At 46.8% G+C, this 18,829-nt stretch overlaps 1 protein-coding gene across 3 annotated transcripts in view; it reads left to right on the top strand.

Annotated features, from left to right (window-relative positions):
• Nucleotides 1–18,829, top strand: part of Sacs (sacsin molecular chaperone) — an 80,445-nt gene that overhangs the window by 21,264 nt on the left and 40,352 nt on the right. For 2 of the 3 annotated variants that reach the window (XM_057786591.1, XM_057786597.1), the window contains exon 3: nucleotides 17,495–17,645. In XM_057786591.1, coding sequence (XP_057642574.1) covers nucleotides 17,495–17,645 — 151 coding nt within the window. Of the gene's footprint in view, nucleotides 1–17,125; nucleotides 17,417–17,494; nucleotides 17,646–18,829 lie in introns of those variants that run through there. The other variant, XM_057786592.1, reaches the window with a different exon arrangement.

Here is an 18,829-nt window from a genome sequence, read left to right as displayed (position 1 = left end):
AAACCTCCCCCCCAAATCAAAAAACAAAGCAACAAACAAACAAACACCCAAGGGTAAGATATCTCCCTCAAAAATCCCCAAACAAATACAAATAATCCAATTACTAGACAAACAAGACAAGACACTAGTCTTTCTATAGAGCCATGCGAAGGTCTATACAGTTTGTAACTCTTAGACCAAGTGAACAGGTTTTATAGGAAAACTGTTCCTAAATCACTGGGGAGGGAATGAGAGCTTCTGGTTGAGTGCAGTGATGGTGAAAGATCCAGTCATCCTGGTTTTTATGGATTCATCTCCAGTTTTCCTTAGAAAAATAAAAAAATAAAACTCCCTCAACCCATTTCTAACTGGCGTCTTTGCCAGTGGATGCCTGCCAATCACTGTAACTATTCGGAGACAGCAGCAAATGCATGCACTGTGTAGCCCCCTCGGCTGCATGAGCAAGGTGGTGTCACATGCTCTTCCTTCACCAGACCCGTTATTCCTCAGGTCTGTAATTCTGGGTGTGTGGTTTCCACCATTCATTGTTCCAAATTACTGCAGCAATGGGCCTGCAAGACCTGGCTAGGAACCCTTGATTTGCTTCTTGACAAACCCAGATACTTAGAAATGGTGTAAATCGCATGTTGGTATATTATTTTGAAAAATCTGTAATTGGGACAAGGGTGTAGCTGAGCATCAGGGATCTGTCTACCATAAGGCCCTCTGCTTGATCCCCAGCCATAAAAGCAAGGACCTTCTACACCAACAGTAAAAATCCCTGTTGTGAACATAAACAAGGAATTTTAAAAAAGAGATGACCAAAGCCAGTTCCTTTTGCTTTTAGAAATAACCTTTTTTTTTCTTAGTGATTTCTGGTCAGAGAATATTTAATCAACTTAGACTCATGGGATTCTCTCTGATATGCTATTTCAAAGCAAAGTAGAGGTTAGTATATTTTTAGATAGGTAGCTCAGCTGAGTGGAAACAGGCAGTTGGAAGATCTTTTTAGGTAAGCAGATGGTTGTAAGATTATTTTACTGAATGGCTCTATTTTGTGATCTCTGTACATTTATCCTACCTTAAGTATGTGTTGATCATCTCTAATCACAAAGTTATAAAATCCTGAGTAAAATGTTCAAAAATAATTTTTTAGGGTCTGGGATGAAACATTACAGGTCATAGTCAGAGGAAAGCAAGCTAGAAATATTTGATGGAAATTACTTCTAGCCAGTGTATATAAGATGTATCTGAATCACAAATGAATTTCCCATTTAGAATCAGGTCACATCCCCAAATAATTCATTATATATGCACAAACATTCCCAAACTGAAAAACCCCAGATCTCAAACACTTCTGGTCCCAAGTATTTCTTGTAAGGTATAAACTGTAGACATGTTTTTTTTTTTTTTGATTTTATTTTGTTTCTATTGAGCTATACACTTTTCTCCCCTCCCCCCCCTTCCTCCCCTCTCCCCTTCTACAGTTTACTCAGATCTTGTGTAGACATGTTTTCTTTCTATGGCATGTGTGAGAGCTTCATGCTATCTACACCCAGCTGGACTCTGACAGTGCTGTGTTCCTGGGACTTTAAATTGCCCTTAGTCCTTAGGAGAGCACGGAGGATGCTGGTGTCCCCAGAGAAAGTTGGCTGTGGTCTCCAGCGACCTACATGGAATGGAACCAATTGCTTCTAAGTAGAAAGCTGCACAACACAGGAGAGACTGGATGATCCCAGGATCCATGTTTTCTCTCACTCGTGTGTGCCAGGAAGCTTAGATAAGCTCTCATTCACACTGGGTGCCGAGTCTTAGCTATGACTGTAATGATACCACCTCCGTGCAGGGTTTTCTGGGAATTAAATATGACAGCGTGGATGTAGAGGGTTTGGAACGTATTACGTGATCAATGATTAAAATGAGAACTATTCTGATTATTGCCATGCTTTCCCTTAACTGAACCCCAAATTTAAGAATTTCTCCTCTATCCTCTGTAAGATGTGAATACATTGTTGGACGGTAGCTTGATAAGGTGTTTACGGTTTTCAGTTTCTTACTTCAGCTCCTGCTGAAAAATGAACACCTCTACAGTGTGATTTCAGAAGCAAGTGGGTGGAAAGCCTTCCGAAGTATGAACCCCATGTTCCATGTGGTGGTAGAAATTAAAATCTCCCGATCTCTATGCATGCAGTGATTGAAGGGGACTGCCATGGCCACTGCGGATGCCCAGTGTTGCTGGCAGTCACTCCATCTTGCCCTGTGGTTCAAAGAAGTGAGAAAAAGGTTATTTCTGTTTGTAAATGCATATGTGCACACATGGGCTTGCGCACATGTGAGCACACATGGACCTAGACACATAGACACACACACAGATACACACATGCACACACACACATACACATACACACACACACACACACACAAAGGGGATGCCAGAGCTACTCTGAAGGGATACTTAGACCCTGAGCAGGAGGGACAATGAGGGACTGAAGTCTGTTCTTGACGAGAACACTCATAATCAGAACCAATGACACAGCATGACACACAGATATGACTCTCCAGTGTGCTTAGGAAGAATGACAACAAGGAAGGAAAAGAAAAGACAAAAAAGATTTCATTTCAGATACAAAACAACCTTCAGGATAGCTGCTGTGGGCCCAGGACGGCCCCAATAGTGGCAGACACCCTCTGCACATTGAACAATTGATGCTGATTTACATCGGTCTCCTTGACATCAGCACTTGCCTTTGTGTGGTGATTCTGTTCATTGTATTTGTCTGTATCTCAGTCACAAGCAGAGGTGGTGCTGGGATCACCACCACTTTGGATTTCCCAGCACCCAGCAGAGGGCCAGTGTGTATAATGCGCAGAGGTTCTATTTACTGAACTCAACACAACTGGGGAGGGAGGGTGGGGGTGGGAAAGAGCAGGGTTCTCTGGGAAAAGCAGCTCAGCTGAGATGAAGGGTGTAAGGCCCTCAAGACCCTCTTACCTGCCTTTAATTAGCATTAGCTGGTCAATGATTCAGCCAAAGAGAAGGGGAAGGAAGAGGCACAGAGAGAGAGAGCATGGAACCAGCAACCGCCTTGATCACGTTCAGTAGGAAACAGTGTGAGCATGCAGCATGGCGACCTCTAGAGGACAAGAGAAAGGGTAGCTAGAGGGTAGGTAGCTGAGGGATGCTTGGCCTGCACTCCTTTCTGCCTTGTGCTCAGTTTCCTCAGTTTGGTGATGGAAAGACTTTTCAATGTTGGTGCCTTGGGTTGAGACTCTCTTATGATACATTGCTCATTTGAACACTTTCCTGCTATAGCCAGCTCATCCCATTCCTGTGCGGCCAGCTCACTACGATCCTATGTTTCCTATAAAAATCACAGGAGGGGATGTTTAATCAGCATCCATCATAAATTCAAAAACCGCATGTGGGCTTAACACTCCCAGGCCAGTACAGCTCAAGATAGGTCACCTCGCAAAGGAGAGTCATGGCTCTCCTTTCTCATGCAAAGTGCCCTTGTATGACTGGATTGCTGTGCGTTTGCACACAAGACCCTCACCGGTTAGCGTTACTTTGGCAGAGCTGCCTTTGACTAACCCACTCAGGATTTTTGGCATCCAAACACCTAGCTCTCATTAAAATTAATGGCGTAGTCAGAAGCCTCGTGTAAAACCTGTACCATCCTATTTTCAGATGACTTCACAGCACTCCAAGGAATACATAATGCCCCTCTTTGGAAGTAGAAAAGGCAGGAATGCTAACTCAGAAACATGACCTCATTTCCCAAGGCATGTTTAATGACACTAAAAATAAACCTTAACTATGTCTCTAAGAGCACAAGGACAAGGGAAGTCCCGCCCCCTTTTCTGGCTTACTGGGGAGTGAGTGTGGCTTGCCAGATAAATTCTGCCTAGGTCCTCTGGGGCTGCCAAGCTGCTGACGCATGGGCATGTGCCTGAGAGACAGATCCCACCTAGGGAGAAAATATAGCCCAAACAGCAAACAGTAGGGAGAGAGAGAGAGAGAGAGACAGAGAGAGAGATCTGGGTGACACCTCCTAAAGCATCAGGCGTCCCCAGCAAGGACACTTGCATTGAATTGGAAGAAATGACAGAGAGGGAGGGAGGGAGGGATGTATGCAAAGGCCATGTAAGAAAACTGGAGACCTAGCTGTCCTGGGGCCCAGCATAGAGTGAGAAGGAGGGGAAGACACTGGGGAGGACCCAATGTGCTGATGAGATGGGTTTGTTGTAGCTGGCTTTGTGTGCATGAGAGAGCAAAGATGCTTGTGTTCGACTATTCTGATAGTGGACTAAGGGTATTGAAGGACAGCTAACAGAAGAAAGACAAAACAACACCAAAACACAAAAACAAACAAACAAACAAAAATCTAAGAACACCAATGACCACTGAGCTCCCCAGAAAAGCCAGTGTAGCTAAGTTAGAAAGTTTTGCTCCAAGAGATTCTGCACATGGTAGCCTGGGGGGCAGCCTTTGCTTTCACAGCAGTTAAGGGTTTTATTTTCTTTCCAGATGTTATTTCACACTATGAAACATGTCATTTTAATAAATATATTTTTATACTGTTTATAACAATGCATAAACTATTGACAGCCTCTTACTCTGGAATATGTGCACCACCCTGCAAAGGACCCCCAAACTCATGAGCATCCGCATAGCATTCCCACTCACCATGGCAACCACCCCTCTGCTCTGGGTTTCTTCGGACCAATTCTGGACATGTAAACAGATGCAGCAGATAGTACGCATCATCCATAACTGGATTTCTCACTGGGTGGACTGTTTTCATAGTCATCTCTTGTTACTCAGTAATCCACAGAACTCTACCAGTTGTGATCTTCCACCAGGGGCATCAAGTGGGGAAGGATCCCGACACAGATCCCCCAGCATGCTGGGTGAGGAGGTACAGCACGCGGGCTGCATTGGACAGTAATTCAGCTAGTTGTTCAGCCATGTTTACTGAGCATTTCTGGTACTGTGAACTGCCTTAATGCTGGTGTCTCTGTAAGATTTATGTGTTTCAGACCTTCAAGGTAATGGTGTTATTGGAAGTCACTGGCTGGACTCCATGTTTCCCGATTCTTGGTGCTTTGTTTAGAGAATTGAAACACACACAGAGAGAGAGAGAGAGAGAGAGAGAGAGACAGAGAGAGATAGAGAGACAGAGAGACAGAGAGACAGAGTCAGAAAGATAAAGACAGAGAGACAGACAGAGAGGTAGAAAGACGGGGAGACACAGAGACAGAGAGGAAGGCAGCAAGAAGTTTTATTAAGAGCAAAGGGAAATTTGCCAAGCAAGGCATTGAACCTCCTGAGTGAGAAAATACTCAAGGACCTTGAACATTATTGAGAATCCCATTTATGGGATCCAAGACAAGGAGGAGCTGACTTCTAGGAGTGTAGCTCTGGTGATTCTCTGTTTAAATTGACAGGTTTGGGTTTCATAACTTTTTTTTTTCTGTGCATGTCCCTTCCCATGGTTCATCTGGTTTTAATTAAACGAACACTCCTTTTAGGCATAGGATGGCAAACAGAGGATTTTTTTAAAAAATTTATTCAGAAAACATAACTGCCTTCCTGAGCATGTATTCTCAAACCAGTTTAGGTCAGAGCTACCCTATGTCTCCCAATCCCACATATACCCAGGAGCATGTTTGAGTAGAAATGGGCATTGTCAAGAGGTTGTTAAGGGGAATCACTTATTCCCATTATTCAAGTCAAGCATGTGGTTTGATACAGGTGTGTGCATGTGTGCGGTATCCCAGGTAACTAAGCTTTTCCTAATAACTGACAGCCTTTGGTGTGGGAAGTCCTTCTGTGTATGTGTTGCTTTTATTGGTTAGTGAATAAAGAAGCTGCTTTCAGTCAATGGCTTAACAGAACATAGCCAGGCTATATATAGCCAGATATATATAGAGAGAGTAGGCGGAGTCAGGGAGAAGCCATGTAGCCCTGCCAGAGACAGACGTCAGATGGAACTTTGCCGGTAAGCCACAGCCATGTGGCGATACACAGATTAATAGAAATGGGTTAAATTCAGATGTAAGAGCTAGCCAATAAGAAGCTAGAGCTAATGGGCCAAGCAGTGATTTAATTAATACAGTTTCTATGTGGTCATTTTGGGGCTGAGCAGCCGGGAACAAACAAACAGCCTCCTATAACAAGCCTTAGTAGTATTCAAAGGTAAGGTATTTGAGGAGGACAATTAGGGTTAGATAAGTTCTTAAGGGTTGGGATCCATGATAGGAACCCTTGCAACAGAGACCACAGAGACACACAGCAAAGAGGCCTTGCGGCTAAGATGGGGATGAGACCTATCTTACCTGCACTTTGACCTTGAACTTCCAGTCCTCAGTACTGTGAGGAGGGCGTAGTTCAGTCCATTCTGTCTGTGGCCTGTGGTGGCAGCTGCAAGAGGCTCGGTGGCACATCAGGCCTTGTCACCTGCCCCCTCTCAGCTTGCTGACTCTGGTTCTGTGTGATAGTCCACACCGGCTTTCCTCTGAAGTCACGTCTTCCTAAAGAACCCAGCTGCCAACACCTGCATTTCTCAGCCATACCTTTGTGTGAACGTTGGATTTCAGTCATGTGCTGGACCCAAACGTGTTTGTCCGAGTAGGCATTTTTATCGAGTATTCATCCAGAAAGTGCTGTGGAGAGAAAAGAAATGCTGACCGTGCTGTGCGTGCACAGATGGGGAGTGGTAGGGCTTTGGGAGGCAGAGGGAAGGTGTGGGGACGCCGCAGGCCAGCAGAGGGAAGAGAGCCTTCTTGGTTCTTTGAGGGGCGGAAGTCTGATGGAGAGCTGTAATGGAGAGGGGTCAAAAACAAGTTTAGAATCGGAGGGAAAGAAGAAGGCTGAGGCGTCAGATGCACAGCTTCACACTAATCAAGATGAAATATCACTAGTGTTACCGGGTAGCACCTGGCCCTATCTTGCTGTCACAGGCCTGGATGCTGCCTACAGTCCATGGCAAGGACTAGTAGGGATACTCATGTGGCCTCTTCTCTCCCATGTAGACCAATTGCATCTGGTGCTGATGGTCTAAAGTCTGGCTGTTGGTCCTGAGTATGCTTCTAAGTGTTAACAGTCCACAATAGAGTCCCAAAGATTTGTGGTGTGCTAAAATAACCGTGAAAATTGCCTCTACACACCAAAGCACATGCACACACATTTGCAAAACCTAGTACACGCAAGCTGTCCTACAGGGACAAATACATGTGAAATTTTTCCTCCAAAAGAGGCAAATGCTGGCTGGGCAGTGGTGGCGCACGCCTTTAATCCCAGCACTCGGGAGGCAGAGGCAGGCGGATCTCTGGGAGTTTGAGGCCAGCCTGGTCTACAAGAGCTAGTTCCAGGGACGGGCATCAAAGCTACAGAGAAACCCTGTCTCGAAAAACCAAAAAAAAAAAAAAAAAAAAAAAAAAAAAAAAAAAAAAGAGGCAGATGCTGTGTTTGAGGGCTAGCCTTCATTGTCAACTTCAGAGGACTTGGAACCACCTATGAGTCAAGGGTGTGTCTGTGGAGGTGTTTGACTGAGGAGTGGAGACCCACCATGCCTGTGGGTGGCGAGTTTCCGTGGACTGGGGTTCTGGATGAAAAGGGGAAAGGCAGGAGCAAGTCAAAAACCAGCATTTATTCATTTCTCTCTGCTTCCTGATGGTGAATGTAATGTGACCAGCTCCCGCCATGCCTTCCCCTCTGTGACGGACTAGAACCTCAAACTGTGAACCCAAACAAACCCTCCCTTCTTTAAGTCACCTTTGGCTGGTGTTTTGTCAAGTAATGCACACTTAAGAAAAAAAAACAAAAACTAATATTGTACAGGAATACACATCAGTTTGAAGAATTCCTCAGTTAAGTAGTTGGTTTGGCTGTAGAGAAATTTTCCATGCAGAGATTTGTAGTGGATATGAAACTTAACTATTCCATAAAGAAACTTGAAGGGGGCAGAAAATTCGATATTCTCTGCAACGAATTTGTGCTGGGATTCTAGTATGATTGTCGTTTCAACTTTATATACTTTAAACATAGGTTATATAACAAGGCTAATTAAGTCGAATGAATGAGTAGCTATCCTAATCTCCTTTTATGGAGAAGTCATTCCCTTGCCCTTGCCCTTGGGTAAGACGTGTTTCCAACATCACCAGCATCATCTTAGTGCTTTTTTTCAGTAGGTTCCTCACTGTGTTTGGTTCTTGTCACGGAGGACATGCACATCAGAGTAGCCCAGTCACTGTGGGTATTTTGTGTTACTTTACCCTGGGTGTTTATCTCTAGGATCTGTCTTAACGTGCTGTATCTTGGCCAATGTTGTGTATCTTGGCCAGGCAGGGGCAGCATTATCCTTTCTTCTCAGCTCTCCAGTCCTGGCCTGTGAGGCAGCTGCCTCCTTCCAGGAGTGAGGAGAGGTGACCTTTGAAGAAGATGGGAGGTGGGGGGAGGGTAGAATTTGTGACTTTGGCTGGATTTGCTTTAGTCAGATAATTGAATTGTCATTCCAGAGGAAACATTTTAAAAATATAATCTGCTCCAAGGTGAACAGAAGTCACCTGTATGAAAAGTCCCCCTCCCTGACATCTTTGAAAGTGTGTTTAACGTTAGTTAGTAGGCAGCTTTGCCCGTGCTCCAGCTCCCGCTCCCTGATACTCTTGCAGACACTCTGAAAGTACTTTCCCGGGGTTTCCAGCCACAGCAGCATTGCAGATGACACAGTTGGATGATTCAGCTAGCATTCCCCTTCACTTCTGACTGCTACACAGGCTTGAAAAGCCACCAGTCACTTCCTCTGCTGGCCTTGCAGCTATAGTTGATCATGTGACCCCGTTCTGGCCAATCAGAAGAAGCAGAAGCCTGCTGGGAAAATTCCTGTTTTCCTCAGACTTTGCTGCTCCATACATTGAATTTGGGTAAATCGGAACCCTGCTAACCCCTTGTTCTGTTCTTTTCTTTTTCCTTTTAACCACCTTATGATTATGTAGCCCTGACCAGCCTGGTACCGTGTAACCCAGAGTAATGTCAAATTCACCACAATCCTGCTGCTTCAGCCTTTCAAGTGCTGGGGTTACATGTGTGAACCATCCTCCCTAGCTGGTATTGTCTATTTTAGGACAAAAAAGAGAGTCTGACTTAACATAACACCAAGTCTCTGGTCCTGACAGGGCTGAGTGGTGGCCTTCCCACAGCTGCCAGGCATGTGAGAAAAATCTTCACTTGCTAGTTTGGCTCTCATTAGGCTGGCACTCGTACAAGGGAGGACCTTCACACAGAATGGACATGGGAAAGCGAGTTCAAGACACTGTGTGTGACTTGGAGCCCCAAAGCTTCCCCTGGGCCCAGCTTCAGGCAGATTGCTATGTGTTTAGAGCCAGCCTGGTTCTACAGAGTGAGTTCCAGAATGGCCAGGCCTGTTTACACAGAGAAACCCTATGTGGGGAGTGTATGTCCCGGAATGTGTGTGGACTGCAGGGTTGGCTCTGTTCATCTTGTATGTGTTCACCGGGGATCCATCTCCTGTCATCAGGCTTGAACGGCAAGTCTTTACCCCCGACCCCGAATCATCTTCCAGCACATCCTCACTTTTTGCTTTCACTAACCAGAGGAACAACAATTAGTTCCATGTGTGTCTCTGTCTAACCGGTGAGGGGAGAGCTGATGGTTCTCTACCAAGAAGACAGGCTGTGAGATTCGACTCACAAACCCTCAGCCCTGCAGATTTCCCTAAGGGCCAGTCTGAGGAAGGCATTTTCTCAGTTGAGGTTCCCACTCCCCAGAGGATCCTGGCTTGAGGCAAGTTGACAAAAGAATTTGACCAGGGCACTCTTCTCCTCATACCTGTCATTCTGCCTTCACCAGCCTTCCGGCCAGCCCCTTCTCATTTACAGACAGTGACAATCCCTTCCCCACTTTCCTCCCCATTCCCTCCCGTTTCCCTCCTTCTACCACATTCTTTACCTCCTTAGCCTCTCTTTTCCTTTCTGTTCTTCCTCTTTCCTTTTCTCCCTCCCATTTATCCTTCCTTATTTTCTCTACCCACCTCTCTCAATCTTCCTTTCTCTGCCTCACTCCCTCTTCCCTTAACTTCTCCTTTCCCCTCCTCTTCTCTCTCCCTTCTTCCCCCTCCCCTCTCTTTTTCTATCCCTCCCTTCCTTCCTCCATTCCTGTTTTTCCTCCTTCTTTTTGCCATCCCTCTCTCTTTCCTGTCTCCCTTTTGCCCCCCGTCTTTTCCTTCCCTTCCTTTCCTTCCTTATCCTCTCTCCTACCTTTCCTCACTTCCTCCTTTCCTCTTTTCTACCCCTTCCCTTTTACTTTTCCCCTTCCTTCTCTTTCCCCTACATTTCTTTTCACCCCTCCCCCGTTTCTCACACCCCCTTCCCTCCCCTGCCTCTGCCTCTTTTCTTACTTCTCCATTCCCCTCCTTTTACCTCCCTTTCTTCCCCTTTACACTCTTCCGTACACAGCCCCTCCCCATCCCTCTCTCCTCCCTGCCTTCTCTTTCCATCTTCCCCTTCTTCACTCTCTCATGTCCTTCCTTCGCTTCCCCTAACTTTCATTCTTTCTTTCCTTTTTCTGTCTCCCTTTGCCCTTCCTCCCTTATCTCCCTCTCCCTTTCTCCATTGATATCTTTTTTAATTCTTACATTTGACCTCCATGCTCCCTCTTTTTTTCCTTCCTTCCCTTCCTTTTCCCTTTCCTTACACTCTCCCGCCTGCACCTCTCACTTCCCTCCTTCCTCCCTCTCTCTTCATCTGTTTTTCTCCTCTCCTTTTCTTGACACTGGATCTATCTCTTTCTATCCATTCCTTACTCCTCTCTTACTTCCCTTCCTTCTTATACACTTCTTTCCCTCCATTCCCTCCCTTCTTTCTTCCTTTTCCTTTCCTTCCTTTCTTCCCTTTTCTTCTCCTCCTCCTCCCCTTCCCTCTCCCTTTCATTCCCCATTCCTTCCTTTCTTTCTTCCTCCCTCTCTCTCTTCCTCCTTCCATCTCTCCCTTCCTCCCTCCCTGTGATTTCCCCCTTTTTCCTTCCCCACTTTCTTTCCTCTCTTCTCTTTCCCTCCTTTTCAATGCCTTTCCCTACATCCCTCCACCCATTCTATTTCTTTTCACTCTTTTCTCTTCCCTCTTTCCTCCCCACTTCCCACCTTTCTTTCTTCTCATTTATCTCCTTCCTCTTTCCATTTCCCCGTATTCTCTCCCCCTTCCCTTTCCCCACTCTTCTTCCTCTCACTTCCCCAACTTCCTTCTCCCATTTCATTCCCTACCACCCCATTTTTCCTTCACCCCCCCTTTACTTTCCCTTCTCGCTCACTCTCCCTTCCCTCTTCCTTCCCTTATTTCTCTTGTTTTCATCTCTTCTTTCATTCCCTTTTTGTTCCCTATTGCCACTTCCACATCTTCCACCTAATCCTCCCCCCCATTTATTCTATTTAAATTTTATTGTTGACATTGTAATTACAACATTTCCCCTTCTCTTTTCTTCCTCCACACTCTTCCATGTACCCCTCCCCACTCTCCTTCAGATTCATGGTCTCGTTTTTCAGTGTTATTACATGCACATATGCATATGTACATACATGTATATTTCTAAATATAATCTGTCGAGTCCATATAACGCTACTTGTATGCATGTTTTCAGGGCTGACTGCTTGACACTGGACAACCGATGGGTGCCGTCCTCTCTGGGGCAGATGGCATCCCCACTCCTAGCTTTTCTCAGTTTCCTGCAGTTCTTTGTACAGGGCTGAGGCCCCTGGGCTTTTCCCTGTGCAGTTTGGTGTGTTTGTTGGTGTCATTCTTGTTCGTCTCACATTTGGGTGGTCACATTGGTGAGGCTTTGCGGCTGGGGCTTCTGAAGTTCCTAGGAGACACAATCTCACAGCCAAGTCTTTGATTCCCCAGCTCTTACAATCCTTCTGCTGCCCTCTTTCACATGGTGATGTTCCCTGAGCCTTGGCTGCAGGAGTGTTTTTGTAAATGTATCCGCTGGGCCTAGGCTCCATAACTCTGCATATTGATTGTTGTGGTTTTCTGTAATAATCTCTGTCTGAGAAGTTTCCTTGATGAGAGGCAAAGACTACACTGATCTGTGGGTAGACAGACAAATATTTAGGTTGTTGTTAGGGATTGTGTTGGATTAGTAAATTAGTGGTTGTAGAGTCTCCTCCAGTAACCATGACTCCACTAGCACTGAATAGTTAACTAGGTTTCCAAAACCAGGTATGGTACCCATCTTGTGGAGCAGCCTTACGTCCAAACAGAGAGTGTTGGTATGTGCCAAGGTGTGCATGCCACCACTGCAGCACTGCTGATGGTCATCAGTGTGGTTCATAGGCGTCGCAGCAGAGTAGGGTTGTTGGTTGTTTCCCTTTGGAAGCTTGCATGGCATCTTTTGGTACCACAAAAGCCATTTCTTAGGGACCCCTTCTTTCTTTCTAACCCCCCATTTCCACTTGTTTTTCTTCCTTCTTTTCTCAACTTCTCCCTCCCTCCCTCCCCTTCCTCTTCCTTTTCCTCATTTCCTTATTCCACTTTTCCCTCTCCCTTTTCACCCCCCTTTCCCATCCTCTCCTTCCTTCTCCCCTTTCCGATCTCTCTAACTCCCCTCTTTCTTCTCCTTTTTCTCCCTTCCTCTCCATTTTCCTCAATTCGTTCATGCCATTCTCCATTCCTTCTCATTTATCTCTCTTCCCTCACTTCTTTCTTTCCTCTTCCTTTATTCTGCCTCTTTCCCTCCCTGCCTTCCTCCCTCCTGCACTCTTGTCTTTCCTTCCTAATTTATTCCTTTTATTTCTGCCTTCTCTTCCAGTCTTTCCTTCCCTTTCTCTTCCTCCTTTCTTCTCCTTTCCCATAACCGCCTTCTTGTGCTTTTCTTTCTTGCCCTTTTCTCATCCTTGGAGAGCCAGTCATAAAACAATAATCCTCTGTGGTCTCCAGGTTCCTGCCTTGAATTCTTTACTTCCTTTGTGACAGTCTGTGATGTGGAACTGTAAGCAAAATAAACCATTTCCTCCCCAAGTTGCATTTGATCATGGTGTTCTATCATAATAGTAGAAATCTGACTAAGACAAGTATCATTTAAAAATCTGATTATGTGACAATAAAGGAACAGATTTGGGAAGAAAGCAGACGTGACTTGTCGGGGAGGAAGCGATGACACGACTATTGCACACATGAAGAAGTGTCATCTACGGGGTCTGAGTCCCTTTCTTATGCACGAAGCTGTGTCACCTCCGCTTCCTTCATTTTCTTCAGGCTCATCTCAGAGCGGAGCACTTCAGCCACTCGCCTTCATTGCTGACTGCCTTAAATGTCTCCTGTCCCCTGACATCACAGGGAGGGTCTATCTATCACTCGCCTTCTTGCCTATCATTTCTCCTCCTTCCTTGGGATGTAAGCAGAAAACTAGCAGCTTTAGTCACTTTCAGTGCTTATTAGAATAAGGATTTCCAGGATCCCCATTAGCCTTACTCTCTCCTGCTTGGGAGGAGCTTGCAGGACGACGTCGGGCCTGGGCCCCCTCTTGTCTTTACTGATTCCAAGCTGCATGATTTTCATGTGTGAAAATCATCTCACCCTTTAAATCTGCGGAGATCATCTCCAAAGATGGATTCCCTCAGTAGCATGTGCATTGTCCACGTCCATGTGTGCACATGGGTCTGTGTGACTGGATTCCCTCAGTAGCCTATGCATTGTCTATGTGTGTACACACGGAGGCCGATTGCCTTTTTCCCCTTCCTCTCTCTCTTTCTCCTCCTCCTCACCCCCTTCTCCTTCTCTTCTTCCTCTTCCTCCTCTTCCTCCCACTCCTCCTCCCCCCTCTTTTTGGGACAGGGTTTCTTCAATGAGTCTCGAGCTCACTGACTGTCGAGATTGGTTGACCAGTAACCTCAGAGATCTATCTCCCACCCAGCTCCTAACCCTCCCCCCCTGCAAACTCAGGGACTGCAGACACCAGTGTGTAGTGTAGGAAACTTAATTCAGCCCTTCATTCGTACATGGCAAGCACTTTACCCACCGAACCATCTTCCCAGCCCCAGATTCCTCATTCTCCCAACTCATCTACATTGATGGCTTCTGTCAAACTGGTCGTCATTTATTTAGGTAGCACACATTTTTGCAAGGGGTGATGGTAGCACTCAGGAAGCAGAGGGATCGCAACAAGTTTAAGGGTGTCTTGGTCTATGCACTCAGTTCCAGCCAGCCAGGGGTACATGGGAGGCTGTCTCAGATAAATAAAAGTGAAGAAATAATAAATCCCTTGAACATTTAGGAAATAGGATCAAAGCCCCTATGGAACCGGCTTTTCTCTTTGCCTGGTAGAATCATGGCTGTCCTGTTGGTATTTTGCCGCTCTGTCCTATTCACATGCCAGCGGTTCATTTAACTTTGCAGTCTTTGTACTCCATTGCTACCTGGCAGTCGGTGTGTAACATGACGTGTGTCCGTGTGAGATGACTCATGTCACTGCCCTGCCGCCTGCCTTTGTTTGCTAGTTCCAAATCTTGTCAGCTGCTTAGTCAACTTCTTCAGTGTTTCTGTGCTTCCCAGAAATATTGGAAAAGAAAGAAACAGGTTAGCTGAATACATGACCACATATCCTATCCTAGCACTTAGGAGGCAGAGGTGGGAGGGTCCTGACATTTCAAGACCACCTTGTGCTTTGTACTCTGTCTCAGAAAACAAAATAGTAAAATACTATATTCTATTATTATTGTTGTTGTTGTTGTTTGAGACAGGGTTTCTCTCTGTAACAGCCCTAACTGTTCTGGAACTCACTACATAGAGAAGTTTGACTGCAAACACATAGAAATACATTTGCCTCTAACTCCTAAGTGCTGGGATTAAAGGTGTGTGCCCCCACTGCCCAGCTGTACTGTATTTTAATATGGCGGCACATATTGCTTAGATTTATCTTCTGAATCATTTTGAATTGTGCAGTTCCATGATATTACAGCCCTGATATTGTGTAACCACCAGCATGGTCATGTCCAGAATGCTATCTGGTAAAATTGAAACTGTGTCTACTCAAACAGTTGCTTAGATACTTTGTTTCATTCTCTGGATCTCCTTGTCATTCAGGAGTGTGCCCAGTTGGGATCCAGCTTTTCAGTACTATCTGAAGAAGCTAGTGATTCCTCAGCCTACAGTGCTAGCTCTGACACCTCTCCGAGCTCTAGATCTGCAATTCCTGTAAATAAAACCACTATGAGGTGTAGCCCAAAGCCACTCTGCCCTACATGTTCAGGCTGCCTCTGAGCAGCATCCTTGCAGGCTGACTGTATTTCTTGTGGCATGCCCGGTGGCTGAGGTCATTCTATCCTTTCGGGACGGCCACTCCATGTCTGCATTCTATTGTCACCACATCCTCTTGGTACTCAGGGAAGGAGCATATGGGAAGACAGAAGAATAGAAGGTGGACCCTAATTCTGAAATCTTTTAACCTGAAGGCTTGTCCTGGGGTCTGGGTGGTGACCTGTCACAATTGCTGAGCATGGTGCTTGGGAGAGGGTAGAGATGGAGGGAGAAGAAGAAATCTCACTCGATAGACAAAAACCCTTATTGTTTTTCTATTTGGGGACAACCCAATGCATTCACATGTACAGGATTATCTAACTTAAAAATCAAATATTTGGTCATTGGGGTTTCTTGGCAGGATTTTTATGCTGCGAGTGTAGTTTTCTCTAGTTGATGAACCTGACCTCTTCCAATAGGAAAAGGCAATTTTGACAGAAATCATTGTCTCCCTTAGCTTTATTAATAACTGAACAGTTCTCAGGGTAGTCTGTGTTTTTACTTCCGATGTTGAATTCTGACTATATTGAGAGGAGTGAAGAGAAGTGGTAATTCATGTCACTTTTTAGGCTTAACTCTAAAATAGAGCTCTTACTCTGGTGAGAATATTTCACATAACAATCACCCTTTAACTATTTCACCTTGTAGCTTTGGGGTTGCTGTAACAGAGGACTTTGATTTTGTAATTTTCATCAGGATCTGTGAGAATAAGTGGAAGGAGGCACCTGATACTCACTGATGAAGCCTTCCTCACTTTTTAATTTCAAGGCGACTTAAGTTAAAGCTGTGGGGTGACCCTATTATGTCACCCCATTCCTAGTTCTACAGAGTTGCAGATGTAACGGGGCGGGGGGAGACTTATCCCATCGAGTGTAAGAAAATGCAACCTAAATGAGGTACATTTGCTGTTAAAATATCTTATGTGTATCCTCTTGTATTGTTTCTGGCTCTCTTGCCTCCAGCAAATCTAATGTATGAATCTCTGCCCCTCCCTTTTCGGTTTTTGAGTCAGTCTCACAGACAGCACAGGCTTACTTCAAAATCACGGGTATCCTCCTGCCTCAGTTTCCCTAGTGCCAGGTTTACAGCGATGATTGTCTCCACGTCTGAAGCGTTCATCGTACTTCTGGTCTCACTAACGAACAGGAAAAACCATATTGCAATTCAGCGTTCTCCTCTTGTTTGGAGATGAGACTCTTGAGTAGAGGCACTTAAGAGTTGGAGGCTTAGGCCCTAGAAATGTTTGCTCCTCACAGATTTAACTCCAACCAGGGCAATACACCTCTCTTCCTGCGAATTTCAGAGTTTTAAATCCCCGCAGAAGGGGGCCCGGGCAGAACTGGGCGGGGCCTGGAATGTGGGCGGGGCGGAAGACTGTCATTTAACCTTCCAGGTTGGACAGTGCAGCGTAGCCTGTGGGGTCGTGCAGCTGCTCAATCGGGTTGGGTTAGGTAGGGCCAGGCAGCTCTTCAGCTGTCCCTTCTGTGTGTCGTGGGCTCGGGAGGGAGCCGGTGGAGTCGTTCCTTAAGAGACTGGCCCGGGAGAGCGGGCGGGACAGAGGCGGGGCCCAAGGTTCCTTTGAAGGGCTGAAGTCTAAGCTCCCGGGGGGCGTGGCTTGGGGGAGGGCGCGGGGCGGTCCTTAGCCACCCAGGAGAAGGGCGGAGCCAAGGCGGGGCTCGAATCTTAAAACCGCAGCAGTCCGCCGGGGTGTGTCTGGGGGCGTGGTCTGAGAGCGGGGGCGGGGCCGTTCTTGCCTCCCGGAGGGGGCGGAGCCGAGGCGGGGTCTGGGGCTCCGGGAAGAACAGTAGCGGCCCTCAGGGCGCGTCTGGGAAGGCGTAGCCGGCGGAGGAGCCACACGCCTGCTAACGGTTCTGGAGCCGCGCGTGCCCGAGGGCGACGCCCGCCGGTCCTTTGCGTCGGGAACGCGCGGCCGCTCCGGGGCTCGCTCCTCCTCCGCAGCGGCGCCTTCCTCTGCCTCTACTGCGGGCTGCGGCAGAGCGCTGCGGCGGCGCCGGCCTACGCTATGAGGATCCCCGCGTCAGGGCCAGCGGCGGGCCTCTCGGAGCGGCTGGGCTGGGCGTGAGGCGGCGGCGGCCTGCGGGCCCGGGGAGCCCGCCATGGGGGACAGGTGACGAGACCCCGGGTGGGAGGGCGGGCCGGCTGGCCGGCGCGCGAACCCCGCTGACCATCCCTTTGCCTGGCGCAGGTGGGTCCGCGTGACCGTGCTCCGCGGCTGCGTGGGCTGCAGGACCGTGGCGGTGCCGGCGACCGCAACCGCGCGGGACCTCAAGGAGCGCATCTTCGCCGAGACCGACTTCCCGGTGGCGGAGCAGCGGCTGTCGCGCGGAGACAGGGAGGTAGGTCGGCTCCGGGCCTGCCCCGGGGAGATGGGCGCCGCCGACGCGTGCTGGCGGCAGGAAACTCAGGGGCTCCTGTCTGTCGCGGAAGACTGATGCTCCGATGATTCATTAGAGCTTTGCAGATAGCTGGGGCAGAATGGCAGGAGCGTGCGCCTGCCGGTAGTAGTGGGGTTTTTTTTTTTTGTTGTTTTGTTTTGCATTTACGGTTCCAGATTCGTGAATCTTCAATGCCTGAGACGAACGTTTTTTGATGGGCATTGTGAACCGAGGCGTTTAAAAAATTCTCAGACATCACCATTCTGATTCATCACTCGTTTATTTCAGTCGCTAAATTGAACAAGAATGCTGTTTTAAAAACGGCCTGTTCTGGAGCCCTTCCCAGCCCCTGTGGTTCTGGGACTGAGACTTATGGCTTTGCACGTGCTGGGCAAGTACTCTCCACTGATTTCTATGCATCACGGAAATCTACAGCTGAAAAGGGACTTTAGACATTAATACCCATACTGCTATTTTGAGGAGAAAATCTAAAACTTCTGAAGTGCCAATGACCACAATTTTGGAAAATAGCAACATTTCACATATACTCTTAGATGATGGGACAAATCCTGGAGTTTCCTTGAATGGGAAATTTAAATGACTTTTTATTAAAAATGATCTTATTCTTTATAACTCTAATATCTTACCTCTCTTATTCGGTAAAGAACAGCAAGTCCAGGACTTAAAGAGTCGAATGAAAAATTACAGGGGTTACATGAGCGACACCGATGACATTTCTAGTTTGATTTCCGTTCTTCTCAATTCATTACTCTCCAGTGTGGTCTTGACTTTTTATATACCTGGGTCAGTTTTCTGATTTCCTGTACACTTAAACAGATTTCCGGTGAACCTGTTTTTATGCACCTGTGCTTTCCCCAGTGTGTTCGCTGCCTCTCACACACACTGGCTTGCCCAGAGAGTTGAGGTGGAATCAAAAAGAGACACTCACCATTATTGTCTTCTTTATCTGTCACCTCCATGCCTTGCCCACCTTACTCCTGCTTCTCCTTTGTCATTCTGTTCCCTAGATGCATTTACTCCAGTGACTCAGTTGTAGCTTTTGCCATTGAAAGTGTCTCTGAGGTGCCTTTGAAAAGCTCAGATTTGGGGTGCTTGGTGGAAGAAGTGGTCATATTGTTTGGGTT

The sequence above is a fragment of the Chionomys nivalis genome, chromosome 12 (genome assembly GCF_950005125.1).
Source record: "Chionomys nivalis chromosome 12, mChiNiv1.1, whole genome shotgun sequence".
Lineage (NCBI taxonomy): Eukaryota > Metazoa > Chordata > Mammalia > Rodentia > Cricetidae > Chionomys > Chionomys nivalis.
Note: the sequence above shows the minus strand (reverse complement) of the source record. Positions and strands in the feature narration are given on the sequence as shown.